General features: G+C 44.1%; 1 protein-coding gene across 1 annotated transcript in view; it reads right to left on the reverse strand.

Moving 5' to 3' along the window:
* Positions 1–6,483: 6,483 nt before the first annotated feature.
* Positions 6,484–20,985, reverse strand: part of LOC124711216 (dual specificity protein phosphatase 14-like) — a 78,557-nt gene continuing 64,055 nt past the window's right edge. Inside the window, exon 3 of the mRNA XM_047241172.1 lies at positions 6,484–9,677. Coding sequence (XP_047097128.1) covers positions 9,351–9,677 — 327 coding nt within the window. The 3' untranslated portion in view covers positions 6,484–9,350. The remainder of the gene's footprint in view (positions 9,678–20,985) is intronic.

The raw sequence follows: 20,985 nt of genomic DNA on the forward strand, positions 1-20,985 counted from the left end.
GTTCGTAGTAAAAATATTTCTGTTACTGATTAATCAGATATATGTACAGTGTTTAACAATCATTTTCTGAGCATCGCTGGTGAATTAAATAAAAATTTAGTTTCTGCAAGGAATAATATAACGTACTTGGCAAATACTTTTCCGAGATTGGTGTCGGTAAAACTCCTCTGTGATACAGGCAAGAGGGAGATTGAGTCAGTAATTAACTCACTGAAGACTTAGGTCTCTCATGATTATGATGGGGTGCCTACCGGAATATTAAAGTACTGTGCTGCACATGTTAGCCCTGTATTTAACCATATTTGTAATTTTTCCTTTAGGAATAGTCAGCTTCCTCAACGATTAAAGTACTCATTAGTAAAGCCGCTTTATAAAAATGGAGAAAGGGATAATGTAGATAATTTTATACTTATCTCTATGCCGTTAATGTTTGCTGAAGTTATTGAAAAGGCTGTGTATGTAAGGAAAATTTATCATTTTGTTTTACACGATTTCCTATCAAATGTACAGTTCGGCTTTAGAAGTCGTTGAACAAATGATAGTGCTATATTCTCTTTTCTCTACGAGGTGCTAGATGTGTTAAACAAAAGGTTTCGAACGCTAGGCATATTTTTTGATGTAACTAAGGTGTTTCATTGTGTTGATCACAAAATACTGCTCCAGAAGTTGGACCATTACGGACTACTGGGAGTAGCTCACAATTGACTCACCTCTTACTTTAGTAACAGACAGCAAAGGGTCATTATTCACATTGTTGAGAATGGCCGTGATGTGGGGTCTGAGTGAGTATGGTCAATTAGGGTGGGGGGGGGGGGGGGGAGGGGTGCCCCAGGGATCAGTGTTGGGGCCACTCTTGTTCCTTATTTATGTAAATGATATGCCCTCTAGTATTACAAGTAACTCTAAAATATTTCTGTTTCTTGATGACGCTAGCTTCGTAGTAAAGGATGTTGTGTGCAATATTGGTTCAGTTTCAAATAGTGCAGTTCATGAACTAAGTTCATGGATTGTGGAAAATAAACTAATGCTAAATCACAGTAAGACTCAGTTTTTACATTTTCTAACACACAGTTCAACAAAACCGGTCGCTTTAATTTCACAGAATTGGCCTATGATTAGCGAAACTGGACAGTTCAAATTTCTAGCTGTTGGTAATCTTTCGTGGAAAGCCACGTTCGGGATTTTGTTCAAAGACTTAATGCTGCCATTTTTACTATTCGAACGGTATCTGAAGTGAATGATCGTTCAACACGAAAATTAGTCTACTTTGCTTATTTTTATTCGCTTGTGTCTTTTGATATTATATTTTGGGGTAACTCTTCCCATTCTAAAAGTATATTTTTGGCTCAGAAGCGGTCGGTTCGAGCAATAACCGGTGTACGTTCACGAACCTCTTGTCGACCCCTGTTCGCGAGTCTGGGTATTTTGACATTGCCCTTTCAATATATTTATTCCTTACAGTCATTTCTTGTTAACAATATTAGCTTATTCCCAAGAATACGCGTCTTTCACTCAGTTAATACTCGGCAGAAATCAAACCTGCAGTTGGATCGGACTTCCTTAAGTCTTGTGCAGGGAAATGTGTGGTATACAATAAGCTACCACTCGAATTAAAATATCTTAGCAGTAATCCACGTGCTTTCAAATCGAAACGGAAGAGTTTCCTCATGGGTCACTCTTTCTATTCTGTCGAAGAGTTCCTTGAAAAATTAATTGATTTTTTTTTGTATTGTTGACTGCGTTTACTTAAACTTATGTATTGACTTTTTCCGGGCTCATAAGAATTTTATGTAAATTCATGTACTGACACGTTCTATGACCTTTGCTCCTCCATTTGGTCCTACGGAACTTGACGTGTAAAAAATAAAAGAGGAGTGTATTACAACCTAATTGTCTTCTGCCCGCACCACCCGTTCATTAAATGACTGGGTACCTTTTATGTACTTCTCTATAACATATGGTCTGTCGAGACTATTTCTAAACAAATTTGTATTCCTCAATAAGTAGTCTTAATTTTAACTGTCTTGATCGCTTTTTGTGGACCCAAATTTCTTGTAAGTCCCCATTAACTTCTGTTACTCATTTACACGAGTAAGTCAAGGTTTAAAATTTCCTTCGTGAGTGTGTTCTTCTCAATTAAATATAATAGGGTGCAAAATCGTCGCTATCTGATTTATTGCCCTTTATGTTTCGTCAACTTTCAGTGTATTAGATAACTCTGATATTACTTTTCCGTCTTTCGGTTTATTTGCTATTTGTTTGCGACTGCCAAACCTTTAGAGATGTAAAAAGCTGGTTAGACAACTACATAATTGTATTACACTTTTTTTTCGTTTAATGTTAGTTCGAATTGTTGTATCTGCTCCATGAAAGTGTTTACGAGGGCGAATCGAAAGTCTTTTGGTTCTATCTTTTACTAGCCGAAATACGGTACATATACGTAATTAGAAATTATGTAATATTTTACTTACCTTACACTATTATTCCATATACCCCCAGCACCGGTTCAGACATTTGTCCCATATCAGCGCTAAATTTGAGATCCCCCTGTGTTGAAAGTGTCCGGCTGACAGCGGAACCACCGTCGGACTGCTTTCTTGCACATGAGTAGCTGTCCGGGTAGGAACTTTCTCAGCAGAGCGAAAACGTGGAAACCAATAGGAGCGAGGTCCGGACCCTATGGTAGGTGATCCGGACTCTCCCAGTGAAATGACCAGAGCTTTTAGGCGGTTCCGATAGCCACATGTGGCCTTAAATTGTCGTGGGACGTAACCTTGTTGTCCAGGCAAACATTCGCTTGCCTTTCACAATGTCGTCCAACTGTTTAGTGACTCATCGACGTGAAATCTTCCGGTATCTTCACGACCCGTGAACGAAGTCGTAAACACACCTACATGAAATGCCAGGCTCCCAGGAAGAATGTACCGCCCGGTTACACCACTGCAGCGATGCGGGAAATGGAATTGTCGTGCTGCTGCAAACGCGGCCTCCCCGCACGCTCATTGCCATGTACCCCAAGCCTACACGGCCTTTTGCGAAATCACACCACCAGCACTGCCACAGCATTCTCCTTCTCCTCCACCATCTACTACTACTACTACTACTACTACTACTACTACTCCCAAATCTCAAAGCGAGAGACTTTTCCCATACGTGAGCTGATATGGTTACAGTATGATAAAAGAAGTCTAACTGAAAAAGGGTGAAGTGTAGAACACCTCTTTGTGAAAGATTGAGAACCGCAAGGAAAATGGCGGTTCTGTGGTGCATCGCATTCGGGCCGACGTTTAGAAAATATGAAAATTAGAGACGGGTCGATCGTCCACACCTTGCACGACGTTCTGAACACGACAAATTTTGCCCCCCGCTTGGTTTCGCGACTGCTCACATACATTCAAGAAGCCCAAAAAAACCGAAACATCAGCGAAAATGTTGTAACTGTATCAGACCAGTACGGGTGATTTCATTAATCTCCTAATGACTATGGAAGAGTGGGTGTGTTACCGTGTCCATACACTGACGGGCAAAACAAGCAGCGGAAAGACGATGATACACCACCGCCGAAAAAGGCGGAGCCACGATCACCATCAGGCGAGATGGCGCTGTTTAGGGACTGCCACGGTGTAGTGTTAACAGACACAGGAGCCGACGCAGGAGTATGATGCCGAAAAGTCTTGACGAGGTTGCAAGCGGCTGCCACGGCAAACGTCGCAGGGCGCATACTGTTTCTATGAGTTATCAAATTTTTGCCTCACCCTCTGTACTAACCTAGCAGAGTACTCAGTGCCATCTTCGTCTTTCTTCGGATGAAGATTGCATAGCGGGAATTGCCAAAATGACGAGGTGGAGAGTTTCGTGAACCGCCAAAATGCAGACTTCCACAAGCAATGTCAACAGCAAGTTATCCAGCGCTGGGAAAGTGTGTCGCATTGAAGATTGACTATGTAAAGGACAGCTAGCACAATCACCAACTTCCTCGGTCGCAGCTCGATGTTTTGCGTCATTGATGAAAAGTGTATCGCTGCCTCTCGCCAAGTACTTAAACCTATATAGCCGGGATTTTTTCCAAACCGGATGATGAAATGTTGATCACCGTTCCACACAGAAAATTGGGTTTTTGCTGCAGTTTTCTGCTTTCTGTATTGGTTTGTTTCTTTTGCATAGTTGGAGAAAATTTCAGTGTTACGTTCAAAAGTAACCAAGCTGTACAGATTTGAAATGAGCTGCGATTGTTCACAACTTTAATTTCGGATTCCTTTTAATCTCCCAGTAAGTTGCGTGAATATAAACAACGATGTAAGTTCAAGGTTTTCTCTGATCACGAACTCTCTGACTGTCTCTTCCTTTTCATGCTGGGTGACATGCTGAACAGGAATTGTGCATAACTTATTCATTTTAATGCCAGTTCATTGCGTATACATTCACTTGGTTATAATAAGTATAAATTTCTAATTAACATGTACAAAATTAATATGGTGGACACTTACTGTTAAATTTACGTAGATGTATATATATGTTACTGTCATTTGAACCGATACTCTGACGTCGCACTTAGAGAAGTATCGTCAGTAAATGTAATTAAAGGCTTCCTATGGTATTTCTAAATGTGTGGCACAAGAAAAATGTAAGGAAAGATAGCAGGGCATTCCTCAGTGGCGACATCTCTCTGTTAGAACTTGTAGTATTCACGTAAGCTTTCGAGGAGAGTTGGCAGTTGACGCTTTACGTACTCCAGAAGCTCTGAGAATATCTAAGTCTGATGGGGTAAATCTCACGGATGTTTAGTATAATGTATATTTTCTAATATGACTTTTGACTTTATTACAGGGTCTGATGATTACAGGTGCGGCAACACATTATGAAATAATGTAACAAAAGAGAAATGACTAAGTGACCTGGTCTCTATTATCTGAAAAAGGTTAATAAGTTGTCGATATTGATATCATTACTGGACGAGCAATTTCTCGGCTGGACCAGGAAGAAAGGAGAACGACGAATTTTTTTATTTTTTCGAGGAACTGTCTCAGCATCAGTTTGCCTGCTGTTTAGCCAAGACGCTGACCAGACTGGTATCTGATATTTGTTCTTTCTGTACATAACCCTGCGCATCAAACACCGCGCCATCGTGCTAAACGAAGTAATTAGATATTTCTTACGTTACAACTTTGAATTCCTTGTTATGAAGGGTAATGAAGCACCAAAGGGTGCCCGCATGCGACTTCATAATGCGCTGCCCCCGTACTTGCAGCAACCTCGGTGTCGAGATGTAGGATCATACATCGGACGGAGGTGGTGTGGCTGAGGTTGAGGAACAGAGACCTGTGATCTCTCAAACAAACGACACGGCTGTATCGTTCCTCCTTACGGTTGCTGAGGCGGAGGAAGTGGCTTCTGAGAGGCTCCTGTCCCCTGACGCGCGGGGACCCGCCAGTGTGCAACAATTACTGTGTCCTGCACATCTTAATAGGGTATGTTAAGGTATAAGGGCTGCAACCAGCTTTCCAGTTGATCAGTCCTCTATATTAGGAGATGGTTAAACGAATGTCTGTTCTTCTGCGTAGTTTATTAGGTAGAACATTTTACTGTCTCTTCAGTGTCACTGCCGCATCTTAGTTTTTTGTCTGTAATTAATGACTTAGTTGTCCGGCCCCTCCCCCAACCCCCCGCCCTCCCCCCACCGCGGTAGCACTGGTCAGCGTGACGGATAGTCAATCCTCTGGGCCCGGGTTCGATTTCCGGCTGGATGGGGGAATTTTCTCAGCCTAGGGACTGGGTGTTGTGCTGTCCTCATCATCAACCTACCATCCTCATCGACTGAAGGTCGCCGTAGTGGCGTCAAATTGAAAGACGGGCACCCGGTGAAAGGTCTGCCCGATGGGGGGTCCTAGCCATACGATTAAATAAATTAATGTAATTTCCTGTTAGATTTTTAGCTATTGTGTAGTTATAGTCTGTATATTTTAACACTAAATTTTTCAGAATCGTTACGTACTAAATCTTATGTGTTGTATGTTTCTGTGGGGAAGTAGGGGTGTAAGTAGTGGAAAAAGAAATGAGCGTCAGATCTCTACATTTTCCTTTTTTGCTTCTCCACAGTCTCGAATCACCTTAGTATTATCGCTGATGATCTCTGTGACGAGTATCCTTATACTGGTAACTACCAAGCAACAAAGGAAAGTTTGTTTTCATTATCTGAACCTGTATACCATTACCGTATCTTCACTGTCTCATTGAGAATGTTAGAAATTTAATAATTATTCAGTACACAAACATTATTTCACTACAAGAAAAAGTCAATATATTTCGTAAGCTACATTCTGTCTTCTGAAATGATACATCACGAGAATTTGAGGCTGGATATTTTTATTCATTCGACATTCTCGTTTCTGGGATCACTACGATTGTGTACTGCATCAAGGAGCAGCAGCACTTCAGTGTTTCTGGAGGTTTCTTGCATAAATAAATCAACACCATGACAATAAGCAGCTTGAAGAAAGTATTAATTTATTGTAATTAACATCACTTATAAACTAAACAGAAATTAATTTGTATTTTTTGTTAGAATACAAACAAATGTGAAAAAACTTCTACAACTGGAATACCAAATATTATTAGTGTCTTATAATAACTACATCATGAAGTAGATACCTCGGAATGTGCTTCTGCCAAATATTGGCAAATCACTTGTATAAGATAAAAAAAAAGCTACAGTGTGCCCACAGAGGCCATTAGTGAAAGAATTTCAGAAAATCTGTGAAGGAACACCTCTGGAATTCTTTTTGAGTTATAAAAATAACACACCACTCTTGCTTACTGGAGTGCAGATGTTTCACTAAAGCCAGTTTCAGTTTCGCTCAAATATTCACTGAAGGTCAATCGTTTATGAGAGTATCCTTGATTACTCCCATCACAGGCAGAAATGTTTCGCTAAAGATGGTTGCCCATCAGATAAAGTAGTAGCAAATGAATCAGTCTGTTTTGCACGGACAAAAAGATTCTGTGGTTGACTTACTCTGGTAAAATGATATCAAAATGCTTTATGTAGATCACATAAAATGTGTAAAGTAACAGGAGATTTATTATATTTCTCTTTCGACCTTTTGTATTTTGTTATTGTCAATCTTTAGATGCATGTTTATGACGACAGAACTCACTGTCTTTTAGATCCAATGGTGTTAACTAGGCTGAATTTCACGTCATACATTCTAAACGCTATTAATGATTTGGCTCAACCAATTAAAAAATATTGGACATCGTGAATCTACATTCAGTTTGATAATACATTTGTCAATGATTCAACAACACGTTTCACAGAAATTGTGTATATATATATATATATATTTCTTAGTCTATATTAAAAATTCGAACAAGCAGAAAAATGAAGGCACATTCTGCTAAAAAAATGCACATTATAACTTTCATTTGGTTGATAAAACCGATTGCCTAATAACGCGGATCAGGGGAGACAATGCCTCTCAGATGTTACACTGAAAATGGTGACACACTTCGCTAGAAATGTCTTTTACGTGACTAATCTTTTTTCACTGTCTTCATAGCATTTTAATATTGGTGTCGTAGTTTAGTGTTGTAAATAGGAGGCCTAGCATCACCCTAAGAGAACAAAAGCTGAAAAAATGAGTACAAGGTATAGCTCAAAGGTATATTGCCGTGGGTAGCGTCTGTAATCAGTGCTACCTGCTGACAGTAATTCAGTCATCTGAAATAAAGTGATTATTTTAACAAGATCTTATGACTAATTTGCGTAGTATTTCTCTGTCACACGACTCCGATGTACGTGGCTGATCGTGATCCTGTAAGATGGATCAGACGACAATATTATTTTACGCCTTTCCCCGTGATTTTGTCGATGGTTTCTGATATGTAGTATTTCACTTTCCAGTGAATTTTACGGGATGCAAAGGTCTAAAAGACATTCACTGAACCTCGTGGGTCGGAATGAAAGCTTTCTGCATATACAGGATGTAATGAGTATATAAGTGCCGATTGTTTACATGTGCCGTCTTAATATCAGCGTGTCGGCTGTGTGATTTTTTTTTTTTTTTTTTGCATCGATCAGTCTTCCCACAAGCATGTTTGCAAACTTTACGACCTGATGTTTTCTGCACGGTCGTAACTGAGCCTGTAAGTGGATTACGCTTGTCAGTATAGACTAACCATTTTGCGTCCACTGTGCAGGGAAAAATAAGCGTTAATGGTTGGCTCTTGCCTCACGTACATGGTGGTACTAACGAAACTAAAAACACACGACTTGTAATGGCTATAGCTGTAAGACTTCAAATGAGGTCAATACAGATATTTGCTTCAGTATCCAACAGAAATACCAGCACTTATTCCCGTTACCCTTGTATTACAAGCACACAAACCATGAAGTTGGTGCTAAGTGGAAACGATTTCACCCGGCTGGGATGAACACAACATTACATTAATAGACATTATGGACAGAGAAAGCACTTCCTCTCCATTGATTCGAGTGCTGGAGTTTGCCACTACTGAGGCGTTACTTGACTGAGAGGACATTGTAGATATCTTCAGTTGCCAGAATAGGCGCATTGTGGGTAATACTTTGGTGAGAGTGCTGGCGGAGCCGTGGCAGACCCACTCAGAATAAGAGTTCCCATCCCAACCGGATTCATCGTGCACAGTGAGTCGTTCACTAGTGCGACTGGGTTATGGGAACATATTACATTGTCGTCAATAGTGAACATAAGTAGCACGTTCTCATCAATACCCATTGCTCGTGGTGCCTAATACGGCAACGAACAGGGCTCTACTATAGATGTTAGGTACCACGGATGATCAGAATAAACACTGCCTAGGGAACAGAGTTGACTTGTCAGTGGCTAGTACAGTACTCAGTCTAAATAGTAACAATATGTTAGGTACAGTGAGCTTAAAGAATAAATACAACAATTTCAACCGTGCACACTGTATGTTGGTATCATAGTACCAGTATTCCTGGACAGAATAACCAAAGCAGAATTGGTATTCAGTTAAGGTTCGGTCTCCAACGATTTCATTGTACTTCGTTGGCATTGCACCGCTGATACTCGATCAGGAGACTGCTGTAGATCCCTCAGATATTGAGTAAGTCCTCCCTGACGGAAAGTAATGTTTAAGGAAGTCATAGGCCCCGTCATGGCGGGTACTGGAGGTACAGACAGGTAGCCCTCAGTTCTCGACACACCCTCCGGGTGTTGTCGGTGGGCACTGCTTCAGCTGACGACGACACTAGGCCTCTCGGACAGTCAGAGTAGAGGCGCCGGCGACACCTGCAAGTGTCTGCCACGCCTACGGAGAGGCTCCGGCGCGGCTGTGCTGCGCGCTCGGCGTCAGTGCCTGCCGAAAGCGCGGCCGGCGCAGTGCTGCTGGAACCAGACGGTGTGGCGGTAGTCGGGCTCGTAGACGTCGGGGATGAGGGCGCCGGGCGCGGCCGGGTGGCGCACCATGGCGACGGAGGCGGCGCCGAGCGCGGCGCGCTCGAAGTCGATGAGCTGGCGGAAGAAGGCGGCGCTGGGCCGCGCGGCGGGCCGGCGGGCGCGCAGGTGCGCGAAGGCGGCGCGCAGCGGCAGCCCGCAGTGCTTGACCAGGTGCGCCAGGCACAGCGCCGCAGACCGGCTCACGCCCGCCACGCAGTGCACCAGCGTGCGCCCGCCCGACTGCCGCTCCTGCGGGCACAAGAGCGGCGCGTCCAGCGAAACTACAACTACAACATACTCCGCAATACACCTAATCCTGTGTGGCCGAGGGTATTTCCGGTACCACGTTCCTGAAATTTCAATACCAAATACACTACTGGCCATTAAAATTGCAACACCAAGAAGAAATGCAGATGATAAACGGCTACACGTTGGACAAATGTATCATACTAGAACTCACATGTGATTACATTTTCCCGCAATTTGGCTGCATAGATCCTGAGAAATCAGTACCCACAACAACCACCTCCGGCGATAATAACGGCCTTTATACGCCTGGCCATTGAGTCAAACAGAGCTTGGATGGCGTCTACAAGTACAGCTCATGCAGCTTCAACACGATACCATAGTTCATCAAGAGCAGTGACTGGCTTATTGTGACGAGCCAGTTGCTCGGTCACCATTGACCAGACCTTTTCAGTTTCTCAGAGACATGGAGAATGTGCTGGCCAGGGCAGCAGTCGAACATTTTCTGTATCCAGGAAGGTCCGTACAGGACCTGCAACATTTGGTAGTGCATTATCCTCCTGAAATGTAGGGTTTTGCAGGCATCGAATGAAGGGTAGAGCCACGGGTCGTAACACATCTGAAATGTAACGTCCACTGTTCAAAGGGCCGTCGATGCGGACAAGAGGTGACCGAGACGTGTAACCAATGGCACCCCATACCATAACACCGGGTGTTACGCCATTATGGCGATGACGAATACACGATTCCAAAGTGTGTTCATGATGCCGTAAACACAACCTGGATTCCTCCGAAAAAATGACGTTTTGCCATTCGTGCACTCAGGTTCGTCGTTGAGTACACCATCGCAGGCGCTCCTGTCTGTGATGCAGCGTCAATGGTAACCGCAGCCGTGGTCTCCGAGCTGATTGTCCGTGCTGCTGCAAACGTCGTCGAACTGTTCGTGCAGATGGTTGTTATCTTGCAAATGTTCCCATCTGTTGACTCAAGGATAGAGACGTGGCTGCACGATCCGTTACAGCCATCCAGATAAGATGCCTGTCATCTCGACTGCTAGTGATACGAGGCCGTTGGGATCCAGCACGGCGTTCCGTATTACCCTCCTGAACCCACTGATTCCATATTCTGCTAACAGTCATTGGATCTCGACCAACGCGAGCAGTAATGTCGCGATACGATAAACCGCAATCGCGATAGGCTACAATCCGACCTTTATCAATGTCGTTAACGTGATGGTAAGCATTTCATCTCCTTATACGAGGCATCACACCAGGCAACGCTGATCAACTGCTGTTTGTGTATGAGAAATCTGTTGGAAACTTTCCCCATGTCAGCAGGTTGTAGGTGTCGCCAACGGCGCCAACCTTGTGTGAATGCTATGAAAAGCTAATCATTTGCATATCACAGCATCTTCTTCCTGTCGGTTAAATTTCGCGTCTGTAGCACGTTATCCTCGTGGTGTAGCAATTTTAATGTCCAGTAGTGTATCAAAAATGGTTCAAATTGCTCTGAGCACTATGGGACTTAACTTCTAAGGTCATCAATCCCCTAGAATTTAGAATTGCTTAAGCCTAACTAACCTAAGGACATCATACACATCCATGCCCGAGGCAGGATTCGAACCTGCGACCGCAGCGGTCGCGCGGTTCCAGACTGCAGCGCCTAGAACCGCTCGGCCACCCCGGCCGGCAGTAGTGTATCTCCGTGATGCACAAGTCTTCTCTTGTAACGTCTGCCAGTGGAGTTTGTTTAGCATCTCCGTAACGCGCTCTCGGCAGCTAAACTATCCCGTGACGAAACGCGCCGCTCTTCGTTGGATCTTGTCTCTCCCCTCTATCAGTCCTATCTGATAGGAATCCCAGATACATGATCAATACTCAAGAATGGGGCGAGCAAGCGCCGTACGAGCCACTTCTGTCGGAACTACTTGGTTTGCTACTCGGAGAAACAACAGTTAAATAGTAAGATAACTGGGTGTTAAAGCACATTTAAAAAACGTATAACACGAAACACTTACCAATACGATACTTAAAGTTAAATATAAGGGACAATCATCTCAACCATTTGAAATAAAAACGCGTTAAACGATCATTCAGCATAGGGGACGTCCATTAATTACGCTACTTGAGAATGCGGGGAAGGGAGGTGGTATAAGGCAAAATCTCACCAAATCTCATTTAAAACGGAAGGAGACAATGAAAATCACACATCAATTCACGGAATATAGGGTACAGCATATCACTTGGTTTTATGTAATTAATCCCGAGCATACACAGTATGGAACTCTTTATGGCCTCTCTGGACTGGACTGAGCTCTTCACAAACGCGCATGCCTCGGATTCAACGATTTGAAACAAGCATCTTTCGAATTCATTCGTGGAATTCTCTCCCGCACTGATCGAACTCAGCGCGTGTCAGTCAACCAGCTATTCGTGACATTCTGCAAAGCATGTAATGCCGATGTTGTAATGCTCAACACCAATTTGTGTCAAAACTTTCACAACGCGTCTGTTAAGCCGCTTGGCGCGCACACGTGCAAACAAGAACTTCGTCATTTGTGAAAGAAGCGAAGTGAAGTTCACCCACAAGAATTCTCTTAGTCATTATACAAATTAAGGGACTGGAAACCTACATAATCATACAGTTCAAAGCAAGGTACAAACTGTGTTGTTTTTCGTCTGTAAAGTAAGTAATGAATCAGTGACATGTAATGTATATAATATACCAATAAAAGCTCAACTGTTTAGGGAATCCGTCGAAAGGTTAAAACTTTTTTTCGTACAGCCTTCTTGACTGTCGATCCGCCTGTCTGTATGAATATTACTCAGGAGTGGCATGTTTAAAATGCTATTTTGAATCACGTGTTAAAAACACTGGTAATACACTGCGTAGTTTTATTAAAGTGTCTTAATAAATGCTTGGAACAAATTTTAAAAATTTTATTCTTACGTGTCTTTACCCACCTACGGGTATACCTCACATGAAGGGGATGGGTGGGGAGTACCACCACACCTCATCAACGGGGGAGGGGCGCTCCAGATTCTAAGAAAACCTCGCACATAGTTAATGGACGTCTCATTATCATCTTTACTCTTTAACTCTGCTTTACAAAAAACTTTGTATTTACTATTTAACTCTCTTTTATAAAAATATTGCATGCCTCTGACATTTGGAACTAAGAAGTCATAGAACTGCACCAGTAACTCTGGCGAGGAAACCAAATGAAACTAATGTAAACTGCGTCGCTTTTTCAGATGATTTTGCGCTACTTTCAGAAAATACTACACAAATAGTTACTCAAAGAAATCTTCAAGGAAAACAACAAATACAACTGTTCTGAAAACCAGCTGAGAAAGTAAAATTCGTGACAAAAATAAACAAACTGGAATGGGTTAGTTAATTTACACCTTGGTGAAACTAGACGGAACAGGAAAATGAGCAATAGATGCAAGAGTTTATACAGCAGCAAGAGCATATAGTTTGATAAAAAATATCTGCAGCAAGAAATGCGTATTCCGAAAACAGAACTAAAATATTATACCACTGTGTTAAGACCAGGATTTTTTAAGTGGTGTGATACTTAACGATGAACCATATGCCGGACATAATAGAGGTGCTTTAGTGACGGATTATTAGAAAATTACTGGCGCAATATAAACCACAGATAGTTTGAAAATGAGAAATTTGGAGGAGGTCTGCGAAAATATAGAGAAGATAGCAGAAGAAATGACAAAGCGAAGATTAATCTTCTTTGGTTAATTCTAACGGTGAATGTCAGCAGGCTAACGATACAAATATTTCTGTATTCCTGGGATAAGAAATCGAAAATAGCATGGATTAAAGAAATAAGAATAGAACTAGAAAGAAACAACAACGTAGAATCAGGCTCAAGCAACCATTTTAAGACTAAAACACTAAACTTGCAAGGCTTTCAAGATAGACGAGATAAGGAATCGGGAACAACAAGGACACAAGAAAGAGAAACACAACATGGTGAGAAAGTGAGAGAGTGCTGGAGAAACTGGAAACAATAACAGGGAAAGAACAAAAATTGAAGCTGTTGCGTGATCCCAGTTGTCGGCCGGAGTGGCCGTGCGGTTCTGGGCGCTACAGCCTGGAGCCGAGCGACCGATACGGTCGCAGGTTCGAATCCTGCCTCGGGCATGGATGTGTGTGATGTCCTTAGGTTAGTTGGGTTTAATTAGTTCTAAGTTCTAGGCGTTGATGACCCCAGAAGTTAAGTCGTATAGTGCTCACAGCCATTTGATCCATTTTGGTCCCAGTTGGTCAGAACGAGGATAAAAGAATAACACGCTATTCAGAGTCCTTTAATATTAAACAAATTTTAGAGGACCCACGCGTTCTAGTGAGAAGTCAAGATTTAGTTTCTTATTTACTCAACCAACTTACGTCTTATAACAACACAAATGTCTCTGTTTTATTTCATCATCTTCAGGAATCTTTAGACTCCACTCGGTTTCTGTTTTTAATATGACTGTTCTCTGTCTCTCAGCTACACTGGATAAGTGTTATATCAGTTGTGGCCGTGAAGATCTTTGACAACCACAAGTCACATTATAGCTAGATAATCTCTGGCTGATTTGCCACGAGTGCAGGATGGGAACGCCAAACTTTGACTGAACGGAATGTGTTTTCTGTATCGAGCTACAGCTGGTGGTGATCATTCCGTGGTGGGAACCATCAGGCAGTGCATTGATGCAGCCTATACTATTATTTATTTTCATTGGTTCTTGTTATTTTTTTTAAGTTTATCTTCATTTCACCGAATATTTAATTTGATAAACTAGTAACTATCTGTTCCTTTATGAACATTAACAACTAGTGATACAGCTTGTGATAATACGTCATCTACTTGCAATTAGCTTATGAGTTTTGTCTTATCTCACGACAAACCACTGTACTATTTGAAGTGATATTTTTCAGGTGTATTGCATCTGTTTCGCTTTTCGTTTCTGGAAATTTGCTTTCCTAACACTGATCGGATCAGCATCTGGTACATTGTATAAGGAAGACAATGTATATTCATTAACACAGCTTGGGCTACAACATTTTGTGCTGATATATGGGAGTTAAATGTAACCTAGGAAAGAACTCCAAGGAAACCGATGCACCATTTAGCACTTTAGGCATCTTCGTCTGTTCACAGAGCTGCACCCAAACTCAGATTGAAACCTTGATAACTAACGTTTAAGGAATGGGTTAGATTGTGTCCAGCAAACGGAACCTTCACGGCCACTATGGGATACTGCGCAACTCCAGCTACAACACCTGTGTTACGTATGAAACACCGTGTCAGTATATAGGGTGTCCCAGAAACGTTGTGGCAAATTTCGAGTAGTTGTAGGGGATGTCTTGAGGATCAAAACGAGGATAGGAACCGGTGTCCGGAAACATCATGTAACGACGCTACATAACGTAGACGTATATGCGCCTGCGCCTGCCACTAGGCTATACATTTGTCAGCAAGCGTATTCATAGGAGACGAGGGCTTTCTACACAGCAGCTAGCTCCATCGTGGCAATCGGTAGCGATCACTGAATAACAAACAACATTGAGAGACGTTCCGTCTACGGTTCGTCAGCGTACAAAGTCACGTTTGTTGCGGAACGGGCGGCTTAGCGGCAAGCGCCGGCGCCTATAACGTCGACGCTCTGTGCTGTCTTGCATGGCGTTTCTGGACATCAGTTCCTATCCTCTATTTGTTCCTCAGGACACCCTCTAAAACCTCTCGAACTGCGTCGCAACATTTCTGGGACATTCAGTAGGTATGTTAATTAACAGAGTGGGCGTAACAACCTTGTTTCCGGAAACGAATCGAAGATTCTATTTATTCTGACGAGCCTTCATCAGTGAGGTCTACTGATTTTGGTTTTCCCTCAACAGAACGCTCTTCCGTCCTGCTTCGACCAGCCGTGTATCTTATGAGCTGTAGGCCCACTATTTTGCAATTAAAATATCTTTATTGCTGCCAAAGGAGTTGACTATGGGTGTTCAAAAAGGACAGAGAAGCAATTCCGCAAAATCAGATCGACAGAGAGTTAAATAACAAGAGCTTTGCTCGCCAGTGAAGTGCAGGCAACGCAGTTGTTTCGACACTTCCGCTGAGTGGCGTCATCAGAGGCGACGTAACGCTGTGCCGGTGCCACAAAGCGGCGGGTTGCGTCAGCGGGGCAAACGGCGGCCTTTCAGTAATTTGCCGGCAGTCATTTATCTGGCCTTGCGCTGCCCTCACACTGCAGTGCGCAGCTACTCTACTTCTGTTCCAGCACGGCCGTCGCCGGTGGCATCTCCCCGCGCTCGTACCAACACTCTGGAAGGAACTGTTGCCATACGAATCTGTTCACTTTGGCTATTTGCCTTTTCTACACACCAAAAATGAAATGGACTGCCTCAGTTTACTCGTACTACTGTGTAACACTTCCTCAGTAGAACATATGGCAACCGTCAATTACATAATTACATTAAATGTATGCATATCCGAAGAAACATTGCATCGTATTCAGAATAACTGTGATACTGCAATATCGTAATTATATGATTGTGTTTTTACCTTCATCTACGATTAATTTTCTTTTTCAGGATGGTGATTTATATTACGAGGGTTGACTGAAAAGTAATCCCTCCACGTTCATAACTGTTCAACAATTGGCAGCATTGGTATGCGACAGGTACTGGGTTGTTCCGTAGCCCCATCTCTACATCTCCAGTTGGCGAGAAGCCTTACCATTGAACGGTAGGAATATGTTACAGTGTAAAGTATGGAGCCATGCCCAGACGGTCGGTCAATGGGATTAAAGCAACGTGCAGTCATTGAGTTCTTGAGAGCAGAATGTGTAACCCCAAAGGAGATTCATCAAAGAATGAAAGCAGTTTATGGTGATTGTGTTGATGTAAGTACTGCGTCTTTATTCTCGTAACGCAAGAGGAGTTCCTGGCAAATTTCAAGTCTGTGCGCTTTCATTTCAGGAGTCAGCATCTGGGGTACCCGTCCTGCACAGATCTTCCGATAGCCAAGCAAAGCAATAATGTCACCCACACGTTCCTGTGAAATGCCGATTGTGCTTGCAATTTCTCTCTGAGTGATACCACCATCGTCCTGAATGAATCTGTCAACATTCTGTCTGTGGAACTCGGAGGTTGCTGTCACAGCAGGACGTCCAACTCCTTGTCACGTAGGTCAGACGTTCGTGCTTCAACATCTTTAAACTTACTCCCCCAACGACGCACAGCCATGCGTCAGACCCCTCGACTAACCAGGCGGGCTTGTGGCGGTGTTACTTTTCATCAGTCAACCCTCGTGTATCCAATGCCTGCCTCTGTCTCTCTCGTTTTCTCTCTCGCTCTCTCTCCCTCTCTCACTCATTCTCTCTCTCTCTCTCTCTCTCTCACCCACTAAAACACACACACACGCGGGCGCGCGCGCGCGCACGCACACACACACACACACACACACACACACACACACACACACACACACACACACAAACACACAAACAAACACCTCCCCCCCTCCCCACACACACACGCGCGCGCAGACACACGTACTATAAAGGTGTTTAAAAAAGTGTCACATATTCCTACAGGAGGTAGCACTGGTCAAACTAGAAGAAAAGTTCCTTTAATGACATGTCCGTAAACAAATACCTGTTCGTCTATGGGCGAATCTGTCCTCTTATACCTGTCTGCTACACAGTAGTAGACACTATACATGTGGCTACGACCCATCCTGCCACATCCTTCAACCTTTCTCAGCAGTGAATCACGCTCTCTGTCAAATACACCTGGCTCTATTCGGATTGTGTTACATATATTACTCGCACGTCCCTCCTACATGTGCATACTGCCTATGGGCTTAGAATATACGAACGCCTTTAAATGTCGCCATAGCTATAAATCCAACGGATTCAGCTCTAATGAACGGGGGCGGCAGCGGTACAGGACATCTTCGGCCAATCCATCGCCCACGAAACTTTGCGGTGAGGTTCTGTACTGCCGCAGGGTGTGGGTGGGGTGGTGGCCCGTCGTGCCCAAAGCACAGTCGTTGTCTCTCTGCCAGGAAAACACTCATCGCGCACAAATCATGGTACACAGCACCTTCTCAATCTGTTTTGTAAAGTGGATGGCAGTATGAATCTGCCATCGACAGTTCCAACCCATATACTGGTAGTCAAGCAAACCTGATGTCTCGTCTCAGTGATCTCCATGGGCCCACACGTGCGTGTTGTGGTAGTTTACTATGCCGTCTCTTGTGAATGCTGCCTACACCACCGAATACTACACATTTCTTGTCGCAAGTAAGACGGCCTGTACCTCAACAGGTACTGTTTCCCGGGCGTATCACTACAGAAACTTCCTTTCCAGGTTTGATTAATACTACATCCTGCAAGAATATGTGACACTTTTTAAACAGCGTGTATAGTTTGTAATTACTGTAATGATGGGTGTGTATTGTATATATTGTCAGGTTATGAGACACGTAACTAACTAATGTTATCTGTTCCATATTTAATTGGCACTTGGAGTGACACCTCGTGGCAATCATGGGAAAACAGGAAACTAAACAGGCGCCTCAGCTCCAAACAGCAACCAAACAAGACCAGCATCAACTCATATCTTCTCTACACATTATAAATTAAAGCCTCTGCCGCATTTTTTTTTGTCAGTATGTGGAAGATTACCGTTGGAACTACTGTAGGTAATTTGACACGGTTACACTAATAGAATGATTCACGAGGAAGGTACGTGCGTGTAACATAATACCGTTACCCCCAGACAAGACGTTCTGTCACAGATACGAAGCGTCGCCACTATATTGACTTATTTTTTAGTGTTCCGTATTTGAATTGGTAAAAACGCAACCCTTATAGGATCATTATGAGTACGTCATCTTACTAACTAATTTTTCGCCAAAAGCTACTTTGAGGTATATATATATATATATATATACACTCCTGGAAATGGAAAAAAGAACACATTGACACCGGTGTGTCAGACCCACCATACTTGTTACGGACACTGCGAGAGGGCTGTACAAGCAATGATCACACGCACGGCACAGCGGACACACCAGGAACCGCGGTGTTGGCCGTCGAATGGCGCTAGCTGCGCAGCATTTGTGCACCGCCGCCGTCAGTGTCAGCCAGTTTGCCGTGGCATACGGAGCTCCATCGCAGTCTTTAACACTGGTAGCATGCCGCGACAGCGTGGACTTGAACCGTATGTGCAGTTGACGGACTTTGAGCGAGGGCGTATAGTGGGCATGCGGGAGGCCGGGTGGACGTACCGCCGAATTGCTCAACACGTGGGGCGTGAGGTCTCCACAGTACATCGATGTTGTCGCCAGTGGTCGGCGGAAGGTGCACGTGCCCGTCGACCTGGGACCGGACCGCAGCGACGCACGGATGCACGCCAAGACCGTAGGATCCTACGCAGTGCCGTAGGGGACCGCACCGCCACTTCCCAGCAAATTAGGGACACTGTTGCTCCTGGGGTATCGGCGAGGACCATTCGCAACCGTCTCCATGAAGCTGGGCTACGGTCCCGCACACCGTTAGGCCGTCTTCCGCTCACGCCCCAACATCGTGCAGCCCGCCTCCAGTGGTGTCGCGACAGGCGTGAATGGAGGGACGAATGGAGACGTGTCGTCTTCAACGATGAGAGTCGCTTCTGCCTTGGTGCCAATGATGGTCGTATGCGTGTTTGGCGCCGTGCAGGTGAGCGCCTTAATCAGGACCGCATACGATCGAGGCACACAGGGCCAACACCCGGCATCATGGTGTGGGGAGCGATCTCCTACACTGGCCGTACACCACTGGTGATCGTCGAGGGGACACTGAATAGTGCACGGCACATCCAAACCGTCATCGAACCCATCGTTCTACCATTCCTAGACCGGCAAGGGAACTTGCTGTTGCAACAGGACAATGCACGTCCGCATGTATCCCGTGCCACCCAACGTGCTCTAGAAGGTGTAAGTCAACTACCCTGGCCAGCAAGATCTCCGGATCTGTCCCCCATTGAGCATGTTTGGGACCGGATGAAGCGTCGTCTCACGCGGTCTGCACGTCCAGCACGAACGCTGGTCCAACTGAGGCGCCAGGTGGAAATGGCATGGCAAGCCGTTCCACAGGACTACATCCAGCATCTCTACGATCGTCTCCATGGGAGAATAGCAGCCTGCATTGCTGCGAAAGGTGGATATACACTGTACTAGTGCCGACATTGTGCATGCTCTGTTGCCTGTGTCTGTGTGCCTGTGGTTCTGTCAGTGTGATCATGTGATGTATCTGACCCCAGGAATGTGTCAATAAAGTTTCCCCTTCCTGGGACAATGAACTCACGGTGTTCTTATTTCAATTTCCATGAGTGTATATATATATTGGGTGTGTCACCTAACGTTACCATTGGATATATTTCGTAAACCACATCAAATACTGACGAACCGATTCCACAGACCGAACGTGAGGAGAGGGGCTAGTGTAATTGTTTAATACCAACCATACAAAAATGCACGGAAGTATGTTTTTTAACACAAACCTACGTTTTTTTTTTAAATGGAACCACGTTAGTTTTGTTAGCACATCTGAACATATAAACAAACACGTAATCAGTGCCGTTTGTTGCATTGTAAAATGTTAATCACATCCGGAGATATTGTAACCTAAAGCTGACGCTTGAAACCTCCCACGTTCAGTTGCGTGTTGTAACAAACACGGGCCACGGTCAGCGAGCAGCATCTGCAGGAACATGTTTACGATGACGACCGTGTTTACGAGTGTGGCCGTAGAGCACTGTTGTGGTTTGAGAGACGCTTCGTTGCCACGGTAGATGGCGCTGACGGATGAAAGTTCCTATGACCATGTGCCATTTGTTCCTTGTGTGTTGCAGGTTGTGTGATTGACGCATCGTACTGTAAGGAGCAGAACTGTCCGGTATTGATGTCGGCACCAAGTCGAGATGATGTTTGTGTACTGCAAAGCAGATGGTAACGATCGAGAGGCGGTACGGCTATACCAAAACAAGTGCCCTCATCGACAGGCACGTCACACAACATTGCAAGACGTTTTTGGGCGTTGTGTGATCGTGGGTCCTCTCTGGCAGGTGAACGTGCGCGGATGCGGTGGACTATGAGTGCACCAGATGTGGAGGACCGGCTTCGACAGGATATTGAGACGAACCCTAGCACAAGCTCCATATGAGTGGACAGCTAACGTGGTATAAGTCGAATTACGATTACGTGTATCATGCACGACAATCGCATCCAATGGAGGTCACCTTAATC

Source organism: Schistocerca piceifrons, chromosome 8 (genome assembly GCF_021461385.2).
Source record: "Schistocerca piceifrons isolate TAMUIC-IGC-003096 chromosome 8, iqSchPice1.1, whole genome shotgun sequence".
NCBI lineage: Eukaryota > Metazoa > Arthropoda > Insecta > Orthoptera > Acrididae > Schistocerca > Schistocerca piceifrons.